General features: G+C 34.9%; 2 protein-coding genes across 4 annotated transcripts; one reads left to right on the top strand and one right to left on the bottom strand.

The window, feature by feature from the left end:
• Nucleotides 1-1,563: 1,563 nt before the first annotated feature.
• Nucleotides 1,564-8,945, top strand: LOC135076289 (porimin-like). Its single transcript, XM_063970771.1, has 3 exons — nucleotides 1,564-1,744; nucleotides 3,636-4,008; nucleotides 7,714-8,945. Exons 1-3 carry the CDS (start codon nucleotides 1,672-1,674, stop codon nucleotides 7,829-7,831), a joined length of 564 nt encoding a protein of 187 aa, XP_063826841.1. The 5' UTR covers nucleotides 1,564-1,671; the 3' UTR covers nucleotides 7,832-8,945.
• Nucleotides 8,946-9,254: 309 nt separating this feature from the next.
• Nucleotides 9,255-11,952, bottom strand: LOC135075898 (crossover junction endonuclease MUS81). 3 transcript variants are annotated; one of them, XM_063970358.1, is made up of 4 exons: nucleotides 11,874-11,952; nucleotides 10,703-11,723; nucleotides 10,177-10,600; nucleotides 9,255-9,973 (listed from the first exon to the last, which is right to left on the bottom strand). In XM_063970358.1, exons 2-4 carry the CDS (start codon nucleotides 11,719-11,721, stop codon nucleotides 9,635-9,637), a joined length of 1,782 nt encoding a protein of 593 aa, XP_063826428.1. In that variant the 5' UTR covers nucleotides 11,722-11,723; nucleotides 11,874-11,952; the 3' UTR covers nucleotides 9,255-9,634. The 3 variants fall into 3 exon arrangements, with proteins under 3 accessions (XP_063826428.1, XP_063826426.1, XP_063826427.1); XM_063970356.1 differs by having other exon boundaries at nucleotides 11,878-11,946; XM_063970357.1 differs by having other exon boundaries at nucleotides 11,822-11,900.

Below are 11,952 nucleotides of genomic sequence, written 5' to 3'. Positions count from 1 at the left end.
TTGTTTAGTTTCTAAAATCAATCGAGTTTAAAAATAAAATCTTATCTTTTAATCTCCCATCGAAAGTGAAGGAGCAAGAGTTTGCCAGTGTGTTATTTCTAGGCGTTCAGATTGCAGTAATAAGTAAGTTAAGTTTTATTTTATTAATTACTATCGTAAAGACGTAAAATTTATTAAGTTAGAGAGCTAGAAATAATGAACCTGTATGTAAGAGCATTTGTCATTTGTTTACAGTACTTTTTAATGATACAAGTTTATCACATCTGCTTATTGCCTGTGATTAACGATTAAAATTACGTTTATTTAGAATCGCGTGCATAACCATTATTTATTTCAAGTAAATTATGAAGAAAGGAAGTAATGAGTATGGAAGGAAGACTGAAAAAGAGACCTTTTTATTTAGTTGCTGAAATCAATTAAGTTTAAAGAACACACAATCATCACTCCTATCGAAAGTGAATGCCTTAATCAACGATAGGAGTAACATTGCCAGGTGTTTACTCTAGGCGTTTAGAGCGGTGTGGTGTAAGCAATAATTTGAGTTTTACTTTATGAATTTTATTACTATCGTAAAGACTTAAGTTATTGAAGTAGAGAGTTATTAATGTAAAGAATGACAGGCCTCATTCAAAAGATCATTATTCATCTGTTTACGGTACTTTTTAATGATACCTAGGTACTTACGCTTATCACACTTGCGTAGCTAATAAGACCTGTGATACTACATTGTGATAGAATAACGGTTATGCGTAAAAGCACGGTTTAGTTAACAACCTAGGTTCTGTAAGATTATTTAATTTGCGGAAAGAAACAAATTCGTGTAAAGGGTTTTTATTAATTAAAATGTAATTTATTATTTTTTAGAATAAAAACTAAACTGGTAAGGTGATATTAAGGTGTAAGTAACTAATTTAAGTACTCATTTCATTTTTACAAACTAGGTAGATTTGGATTAAGCTCAGTTCAGTTGGTCCAGTCGTAGTCGTTGAACTCACAGTAGAGTTGAATGACTCATGGGCGAGCGCGGGTTGCGGTTCGGGGCGTGGGGGCAGCGCTTGAGCGTGTGTGCGCGCGCTGATGTTCATTTCTTATTGTAAAGACAAAAGCCTTATTGTGACGAAAATACTCAAAATTTTAATAAGGTTTCTTAGAAAAAAAAATTTTAAACAACGAATTGAAATTGATAATGTAAAAATCTTGAAAAAAATATTCTGACTTTGACCTTCAATATCTCCTAAACCACAAGTTTCCCAGGTATGGTCCCAAAGAAAAAAATGATCCCCATGATGTGGAGAATAAGTAGTCTTCGGCTTCGGGATAGGTTTTTTTACACCCGTTATTAATTAATAGACAACATTTGTGGGGATGGATTGCTGCATGAACTAAAATTCAAATGTTATGTTAAAAATCTTTTTTAACTCTAGCTTAAGATTTAACTTTAACTTAAAATTAAAAATGAAACTTACATTAAAAATTCCTATAATTAAAACCTTTAATCGATAGTGCGATTGAATCGAACTAAATCGAATACTGCTTTGTTGTCTTCTGTCACTGTCATCGCGCATCACTATTTTTCGTCGAAATTGCTTTGCTTGTGCTCGGCTGCTGTGGAAGCGTAGTTTGTAATTATTTCGACAAATTTTACAATCGGCAGTTAAATATCGCTTTAAAATGATGATGAAAGTAATATTTATTTGTCTGCTATCCTTGACAACTTGTTTGAGCCGGCCCGATGGATTACCAGGTAAGTGAATCTGAATAAAAATCTGGCATCCATGAATATTTCATTTGATAGTAATTTTCTAGTGACAAGTTGTGCGTAATAAAGATGTTGCAATATTTTGATGATCAAGTTTGCTGTGTGTCGAAAATGATTTTCAATGAATCTTTCTTGAGTTACAAAGGCCACTAACAAAATTGTGCCACGATGCCATATTATCGTCGTGACTTCTACAATCGTGTTATCGTTTTATTCGCTTTGCTAAAACAGAACACATTTGATACGTTATTATTTACACTAGCATGTATATGTGTGTATCTTCAACGATAGAGTATTGATTGTTCCATGCACAGTTACACACAATACACAAATAAAATAACATCCACTTGGTCTAAATATAGTTTTAGAAGCTTGTCAATACTATTCCTCTTACTGAACATTCCATTCTTCTCAAGGATTAGACAGAGAACACTAAAGTTCCTGTTATTCATCTATGTACCTATTATACATATAAGTAGGTAGCTACATAAGTAAACAGCACCTTGTTCTTATAGTTAGTGGGTCCACAGTGTGGACTCCACACTGAAGGCATGCAAAGCTGTAACTTATGAGAAAAGCACTGCCATTCCTGTAACATACTAATTTTAATGAAGTCTGTGAGGGTGGAATGGTATTTGTTGTTAGTTCAGACAAAAAAGGGATTTCGATAAAACATTAAAGCCATACATAGTTCAACATTAAGGTTAACAAGTCATAGGTAAGATTCGAATTATAAAATTGCCCCAATATTGTTTGTTCCATAATTATGCTGATATAATATCATATCATACAAATCTGACCTGTCAGTCAGTTGCAGATAATCAAGTTCATTATTTTTAGTCTTCAAATTATGATTGACCTTCAATCATTACAACAATAATTAGCAAAGAAATGAAGCTTAATGTTATGGTAATAAAAGTTAATTCACAATAATTCTGCAGTATGTGCTTAGAAACCGGTTGTTCTTGCTTATTACAAACCAAATCAGGAAATGCAAATGACCACAAATTGAGGAAGGTAATTAAAACATTCCTCAGGACAAATTTTTGCTTTCATTGAAGTGAATTGCAAATTAAAAAGTTTTTGAACCTATGCTCTTGGTTGTTTTTTAGTCGCAGTCCAAATTACTTTTCAAAACCTTAAGACAGAACTTATTCAATTTTATTGGTTCATGTTTGCAACAAAAATATTACACAGACCATTACAAGAGTCCTGTAATGGCACCACTGAATCACATCTCAGCAATAAATTATACTATCTTAGTCAAATATCAATAAGTAAATATAAAAATATAGTTGTCCTCATTTTGTATTATTATCATTTAAATTGAGCCTTGCATTGTGTTATTTTCAGCCGAGTATCAATGACAGGATGTGCTCCGCATCACTAACAGAGTTGTTGTTGTTATTCTGTGAAATATTTCCAGAATCGAATGACCAACACCATGAATAGGGTTTAATCTTCAGTTATTTCAAAACCTGCCTTCTCAAGTCTACTTTAGTTTATTTGTGTCTTGAATTATTGTCCTAAACAATAAAATGATCAACTTTATCTAGCCTTCACTTCCAATAATTTCTACTAGGTTCTGTATGATCACGTGAAGTAAAAAAAATCATTCAACTTCGAGGCTTTATCAGAGAAACCCCAAAAAATGTAGAGATAAAACACATGATAATTTAATTAAGTTTGCATTTAACAAGTGTCGTTTTTGTAAGTTATTCTTGTGAACACTACAATGTAACCTTGTTGGTGATCAATTAAATAAATACATAAATAATATTTTGGATAGAGTAATACTTCACTTCATTCTAGAACACAATCACTTCTATTTAAATTGATGGACCCTACTGAATTAACTTTACTCCATTTATTACAGAAACGCCCACCCCAAAACCTGAAGAAGCTCCAAACGCTGCGACCACTCTGAAGCCGGCCGAAACCACAGTTTCCTCGACTATCCCAACCCCTGCCACCAACAAGTCAGTCTCATCTACCCCCGCCCCCGCTGGTTCCGTGACGGAACCCACCGCACTTCCTACCACAACGAAGAAATCGGACCAACCTACTGAAACCACGACTAAGAAGCCTGATCAGACCACTCCGGTGACAGAGAAAGACACCGACAAGACAACGTCTACATTGGCCCCTGCGCACGATCAGACCACGTCCACGACCAAACCTGTGTCGTCCACCAAATCGGCACCTCAGGTTCCGACGGAACCCGTTAAGCCAGTGGTTGCGGGAAGAGGGTAAGTAATTTAGTACCATAACAAACAAGTCGTTGTTCATTCGTTTTAGCCTCAGATCATAGAAGGGAATAGATGTGAAACGGGGGCGTGGCGCGTGTCTCCGCGATATGCCCAGAAACGAACATCGCCCGCGACGCCAGGTTAGTCGCGATTCAGTCGTACTGAGGAAATGTTCTCCGATATTGTTGGATAATGCATCGTAACGTGCAATAACATAAGTGAAACGAAGAACTACAGGAACAATGAAGTCATTTACCACATGTAAGTATTGCAAATCCATTGGTATTTTGCTTATAAATAAAAAAACTAAACATTTTTACGAACGAATTCAGTGCCGTGACATTTACTGCGATATCGAAATTAGTGGTGATAAAAATTCAAACACGTTGTACATTGACGATTTAGTTAGCAACCACTTTATGTCATGCGTAACTACTGCGCAATGTATTTTATTTCTTCCGATATCCACTGACGCGTGAAAATACACAGTACGGCCGCATGTGCCGGTCGTAACATAGTGCAGGGCTCGTGTTCTAATACGGTTTCCTATTATCGATAAATAGAAGTAAATTATTATTTTCTATTTTCTAATTTTGAATGAAAAAATCATGAGTTGCTTGCGATTTTTAAGTTTTTACAAAAACAATAACAATAGTAGAAGGGATTAGTAACTGTCAACTATGTAATTACTTTAAGAGCTAGTTGAAAGCCTAATATAGGCATTATTTTTGATAAACAAAGGCGGTACGAATTTCGCCATAATTAAAAAGTTAATGCGCGATAGTAGTTAATAATAATTACAGTGATCCTGTTATTATTATTAAAGTAAATAATAATATATTACCAATATTGTAAATACTGGTAAAAATCGCAAGAACCTACTTAACCCATGACTTTTCATACAAACTTTGTCAGTCTATAACTTCTATACTCCATCGATAACGACATTGAGCTTTGGTTGGGGTAAATTAATATAAGGTAACTTCATTTAGTCCCAATAATTGATTCTGAGTTTTTCGTCCATACAAAATGGAACTGACTCCTTTATGCAAAAATCGTTAAAGAACATAATAATAACGTATAATAATAAAAAGGTTTTCATACAAGCATTTTTTAAACCAATTTCGAGCCTTGCCCCCAGGATTTAAAGTATCGATATCTTATCGACTCCATTTTATCTTTCTTCTCTCTAATTGCTTTTTTCAAAGTGTGCGTCACGTCACGCGGCCATTGATTGGCCATAAGGCACGCCTTCTGGCCAATCACAGCACTTTTAAGCCGGTTGCACATGTTGTCGTAGACTCTCAGTCGCTTTGTTTTTACACAGTTGAATGTGTGTGTGGGAGCTGTGGTGGGGGAAATGTGGGGACACTGGTTCTCGTTGTAGTTACGCGCGACTTCATATCTATTCTCTTTCTATGATCTGAGGTTTTAGCCAAATGACGTCCAGTGCTGGACAAAGGCCTCCCCCGAGGATATCCACAGTTCCTGCGCCGCATCCAGGCACTTCCCGCAACCTTCTCCAGATCGGTCCACCTAGTGGGGGCCTGCCCTCACTAATTCTTCCCGCTTATGGTCGCCACTCGAGAACTTTTCTGCACCGTACAATAAATATCGTACATGTTCATAACATTTGATAAAAGCTAATATATTATATTACTTCTCTTTTATCGTAAATTGATCTTTATTAGGTACCTATTATGCAGTTCATTCAATGACAAACCCAATGAGTAAGTAAGTTGTTCCATTTACGCCAGATTGTCCTTTCGCAATCACAAGTCTAATCTGATTCTTTGTGTCAGACAATCACTCATAAGTTCTGTACTAGACTATAATGATAGAACCTGTATGTTCACCTTTTTTATGCATCTAGACAATGAAGGCAAGCGCTAGTTTTTAGATCAAGTAGATACTCGGACTAAATTATGAATAAAAACATTTCAAGGTCGTATGTGTACGCTAATGCGAGTCCGCAACTGATAGGCTTCCCTGACGTCACACAGATCCGACTGCAAATGTGTGGGATGAGATGAGATACCTAGGTATTTGCTTCTTGAATGACGTCAGTCAGCCGCGTGGAATTGTTGTTAAATAAACGGGAAGAATAGTGAAACTCCACTAGACAAGACCTCGTGTAGCACTTATAGATGACCCACACTGAACTGTCCCACCAAACTCAATAACAGGGGGGCGCTACCATCGTTCAACTAAATGGTTTCCAACATGGCAAAAATCGGAACCAGCGATCCGGTATTTACGGTGGCGCCCCACTGTCAATGTCATGGATAGGACAGTTCAGTATTTTGGAACTATAGACATGATATGCACAGATGATATATTTTAAATCACTGACATCCGTTCCAAAATACCTTTTTAATACACGGACACACGCTTTTAAATTACAATAGCGTTGAGAAAATGGGCACAAAGTCTAATCTGTTGCCACATCACTTCTAAATCTATTATGAAGTCTGGCTACAGGAAATCATTGTACAAAAGACTTTGCAATCCTTTTTATTGGCATGCATGATCATCATCATACCCACATGCCAATCAATAGATTACACAATGAAAATGCGCAATTTAATTTTGTTTATTGCAATTCGACACCCATTGAAAATATCTGTAGACTGATAACAGCTAGGCAATTTTATTTTCCCATCAATACTAATGTGTTGATAAATTACGCGTAGGTCCCTGTATAGAGAAAGTATTAGCATGGTCCGTTACTAGCCCGCACTAACAACACTGCAAAAATCTATAATGGCTTTTGCCGCCACGCCGACGCACAGTAGTCGGCAAGCGGAAAAAAGTCCAATATTGGAAGGTTCTAATTCATTAAAATTAGCATAGTAGCCTTATTATAGAATAGTTATGGGATCATAATCACAAAAAAAATAATTAAACGTTATTTTAAAGGAAAATTATGCGTCATAAGTTGATCAAACACGAAATATTTATTTAAGCGTAGTTTCTACGCTCGGATGTCTACGAATGTATTTCTTAAGACATTGATGATATCAACAATATTTCTTTTTAATTGTCTTTTATGAAGCATTATGTATTTACATTTAAACTATATTTTGCAAATAACTGCTGTCGTCATGTCCTACTTGACCTATATAAAAGACACTCTTTTATATTCGAAATTATTGCTTTTCTTGGACCATAACTTTTTTGCCTTGTCGATCCTAGTGGAGATGTATGTATCAAAAGATTCTTTAGTCCTTCTAGTAACTAGCCTATTATAGATTAGCTGCTAATATCTGCTACCCTTGTCATACGATTCATTTATCTAATGAGGTTAAGTGGTTGGATATGATGAGACGGGGATGAGAGAGTCGGTATTCTCGGTGCAAATGAGGATATTATGAACATGCTTCTGGCTTCGTCTGATCCATTCATCAATAAATTTTGAAGTAAAATCAGCAAAAACTATTTAGTTCTAAACCTAGAAGTTTTAGACCTGATAAAAGAGTGACATTATTTGTTACTAATTTCTGTTATGTATTGAAACATAGATATTGCACTATATAACATTTTTTTAATAATTTTAAAGCAATGTTATGAAAAGAAACATGATAACACTGAAAAATGGAATTATTTCCGCTCTCCCATACAAAGCCGACCACTGTGCGACGTAATTTTCCCTCTTTATCTGTGACAATGGCTATAATTATTATTGTTCTTTTTTTCCATTTTCAGGTTCGATGGGCCAAGCTTCATCGGTGGCATCATCCTGACCTTGGGGCTTCTCGCCGTCGGCTTCATGGGATTCAAGTACTACAGGAACCAAACCGAAAGGAACTACCACACTCTTTAAATAATATAATCATCTATTCACTGCTTTCAAGTGCACACAATTTTATTTTACTGTCCAAAAAGTTTATTTTAGTTCTCTGTTTTTAGATTTCAGTGTGCACTTTTTATTTTATCAATACAGACAGGGTTACTGCATGTTAACTAGATATATTCTTATTATTCTCAAAATTGTACTGTAGTGGTGGCTGGTCAATTAGAAAAATAGTTTTTTTTTTTACTTTAATTTTAATTTCTTTATTAAGCTACCAATACCGTAGAATATTCAACATAAGTAGAATAATATAGCATTTATCTTGCTGATTTTACGTGTTTTAGCATAATCCAAAATGAATGAATATTAGATTTTTATTAATATGTAAGTACACTATCGCTTTTCACCAAGAAACATGAGTCCATGATTTAAAAAATCGGGAAATGTGATGTTATTTCTAACGAAATATCGGTATTTGGAACAAAGATATTATTTACAAGCAGCTATTTTGAGATTTATATAAGAAACAATTGTGCAATTTAGTAGTTAGTGTCACTGAATCTCTATATCTCTTTAAATTGTGCCATGTCTTGGACTCCCAATTTTGTAAGAACTGGTTATTCCAAATTTTTTCACTGTTCAGCTTCGATTTGCACTATACCTTGAAATACTTGTGTATGTAGATTGTAAGTGTATAATTATCGTAAGTGTTACTATAAGGCAACGCATATGTGATGTGGAAAATAAGGGTCTAAAGTAGTACCTACATTGTTTTGGCACAACTGAGTTCTCATTGAATCTCCAGCAACCTAGTAGTTGCTTGTTTTACAGGGAAATGGAATCTCAAGTCTTGTAATCTTTTTCTCAATCTTTGTAGATCTTGTTGTAGGGTTTATAGAATCATATGACAGCTTTTTTGTGCCAAAACAATTCTGTATATTTTGTTTTCGTTTTAATTTAGCACGCTATTTGTAAACTGGGGAAAGATGATTCCATCCTAAAGTGCTCTTAATTCTGAACTACTATTTATGGATAGATATTCAAAAGGGTTTACAAGCCACTATAAAATATCCTGTCTCTTGAAGTTACTACTGCTACTTACTCATGTCACTGGTTATGTTAATAAAGTATAAAAAATAAACAATTGTTTTATTTGTAATCTATTTTATTTTTATAAATAATTTAGGATATAGGATGGAAAATTACATTCTCACACCGCAAGTACCTATACAAACAAGGCTAGTGGATAAAGGCGATAGTAAAATTAAACTAATTAATACACTTTTGCTTAAAAAAGAATTTACTTTTTAAACAGTTGAATTCTTACTTGAGTTTACAAAATAGGTAAATACAATTCGCGCAGTCTGACCACCCCATATTTGGGCGGTCATTCGCGCTTGGGCGACTTGTATTTACACTTCATAAAATAATATTTTTTTTACTACGAGCACAAACGAGCTACTAATATCATCAGCCTTTAGTACCACTTCGATTATATTGCGATATTAATCACCACTTCTCTGCAAAACTTATTAACATATCATGCTTATTAAATTATGCGAGAGAATCAGATGGTGATTATTTTTTTATTCCCTATCAGTGGATACAGTAATTTAATTTCCTAAAATATCTCCATGACTAACCAACCACAGTTTTATTTAACCAATCCGAAAATTTTTGAGTCTTTCACGAGACTTAAAATCTTGAAATACTCGCAGACCAAGTCGCAGGCTAGGCTTATAAAACACATTCCCTAAAGACTATCATAGTAATAAATAGGTGCTTAAATTTAAATATTTAGTTAGACCAATCATTAGTCACCACCAAACAGGCTTATGACAATACTCTTTTGCTAAATAATTGATATATTGCTTTGCTAACTATAGGGCCAACATTCCGGCTGGTGTTGCCATACTTCAGATATGCTAACAGCATTTCTCCCTCTTTGCTATTACAATTCTCATAGGCCTTTATCAAATTAGCTGGTGTGCTATATACATTAGTTATTGCTAAAGCTTTTTCTACAGAAACTCCTTTTAACTGGAGTAATAACTTGATGAATGTTTCAGTGACTGTTAGAGGCTTGGTCTTGGCTGCAGATTTATTGAAATACTTGAATGTCATGAAGTCCTTGTTGATTGGTTCCCTGTTGTATCCAAACAAACACTGATCCTGAAAATAATATCACAACAAAGTTACAAAAATATTTAATTTGATATGAATCATGATTGATTACTATTTAATTATCAATCTTATGAGAGTAAGTATTGTGTTCTATATTAGCTAATTCTGTAAAAATATAAATTGCTTTTAACTTTTCCTACCAAGCTGATTTTTAGCACTATAAAGAACTCAAAAAATTCATACATACATACCTTATATTCAATAGTCAATCTTTTAGTCATCATAGCCAGAAATCTGGCAGAATTGCTCAAAGAATTAGTCATATGAATTTTAAATCCATCTTGGACCCTTGTATTTGCCATTGCTTGCATCAAAGACTGGATTGGTAAGCCGACATGTTTGTTGCCTCCATAGTTTTCAACCATATAGATAACATTTTTCAACCCACACTTCCTTAGTCGGAACTTTTGTTCGTGGAACCTTCCATCCTTGATACTGGCACCCAGATCATCCATACGCTTCCTCTCAATTACGTATGGTAGTACCAGCTCTTCCTTACTTTCTTTATGTCTAGCCACCCAAGTGAAGTCACCAACTTTGAGACTTCTGTATTCATGTTTTAAGTCGGGGTATTTGTTGAACTGTGCCACTGTGGGATCATTCTTCTTTGTCACTCTGTAAATGAAAACATTCTTATGGGAAAAATTATAAAAATATGAGACTATTTTTTACACTGACAGTTGAAATAAGTGCAATTTTACTACAAAAATTACTCACCCTCCAGTTTCATTCTTATCAATTAACAAAATAACTTCAAAAGATCCAGCTGGCATTTCTATACAGGCTTGATCTGCTGTACTCGTTTGGGAGCCAACTTGAGAAGACATTCCGCTATCTGTGTTCCTACTGATACCACTTTCTTGACTGTCATTTGTTTCCCCTATAGACCCAGTGTTAAAAATTAGATCATTATCTGTAGGCCTGTCTTTTGACTCATTTATAAGTATTTTAGCTAGTTGGACTCCTTGTTCTGATAATGAATAAACAACTTTTTTCTTTTTACTCTTTTCCACCAGTCCCTTGGACACTAATCTTGACATATTGGACCATGCTGTGTAGAATGACTCTGGCTTAGGCCGTACAAAAGACTCCTCACTGTATTTTTGGGCCTTCTCAATTAGATTTTCTTTTGCAAGGGCTGGCTCACTTGGGTTCTCCTGCAGATTTTCCAGCAATCCCAGTAGTATAGCATAGCCACCAGATCTAAAAGCAGGTTTATAAATTCGCTCCTTAGACGTTTTTTGACTAGGTGGATCTTGAGAGCTACTATTAGATCTTGAAGGGGCTGGCAATTTATCTATTGATTCTTCATCATTTTTATCTTCTGAATTTTCTTTGTTCTTTGATAATGTTTGTGGAGCATTACAATATAATTTTGAGTCTTTCTCTAAAACTACAGAGCATTGTAGATTTAAATTTTCATTTGAATTTGATTTTGTGTGCTGCTTCTGGTTCTCTAAACTTTTATTACTATTATACACTTCCAAGCGTTTATCTAGAAATAGACAAAGTTTCTTTTCAAAACCCCTGAGGATTGCACATTCAGCACCAGTTTTCAGGGGTAAAGGGTACTTGGATATAGACTCCAGGGCTTCCTTTAACATTGGCTCCAACTTGCTGCCTTTAGATTCTGCTTCTTCATGCAACTCTTCCAGCCACTCTTGAAACAGCGGATTGGGTCGCTTGCGCTTGAGAGTTATCCTCTTGTTCTGGGTAAGTTGTGTAGCTGTACCCATAACTGTAAGACATTTTTAACATTAAAATCGAATGTATACCGGTATAGGGCTCGAATTTAATATACGATAATTATCATAACAATCAGCTAAAAACATTTACCGTTGTCAGAATTAACAAAGCAGATTCTGAATTTTCTACATTATCAGAATACTTACTGTGCTGTGATCTAAAGAATTTATTTAAAATATTTTTTCTACAAAAACAACAACAAATCCGCGCTGATCGCTGAT

Source organism: Ostrinia nubilalis, chromosome 11, assembly GCF_963855985.1.
Source record: "Ostrinia nubilalis chromosome 11, ilOstNubi1.1, whole genome shotgun sequence".
In the NCBI taxonomy this organism is placed as follows: domain Eukaryota; kingdom Metazoa; phylum Arthropoda; class Insecta; order Lepidoptera; family Crambidae; genus Ostrinia; species Ostrinia nubilalis.
This window is presented reverse-complemented; position numbering and strand designations above follow the sequence as displayed.

What these genes read in the sequence shown, in the direction of transcription:
- LOC135076289 (XM_063970771.1), top strand. Translation starts at nt 1,672, where the DNA reads ATGATGATGAAAGTAATATTTATTTGTCTGCTATCCTTGACAACTTGT. An exon ending in CCGGCCCGATGGATTACCAG is followed by an intron (nt 1,745 to 3,635) that starts GTAAGTGAATCT and finishes CATTTATTACAG; the next exon opens with AAACGCCCACCCCAAAACCT. An exon ending in CCAGTGGTTGCGGGAAGAGG is followed by an intron (nt 4,009 to 7,713) that starts GTAAGTAATTTA and finishes TTCCATTTTCAG; the next exon opens with GTTCGATGGGCCAAGCTTCA.
- LOC135075898 (XM_063970358.1), bottom strand. Translation starts at nt 11,721, where the DNA reads ATGGGTACAGCTACACAACTTACCCAGAACAAGAGGATAACTCTCAAG. An exon ending in GATAAGAATGAAACTGGAGG is followed by an intron (nt 10,601 to 10,702) that starts GTGAGTAATTTT and finishes TTTCATTTACAG; the next exon opens with AGTGACAAAGAAGAATGATC. An exon ending in GATTGACTATTGAATATAAG is followed by an intron (nt 9,974 to 10,176) that starts GTATGTATGTAT and finishes TATTATTTTCAG; the next exon opens with GATCAGTGTTTGTTTGGATA.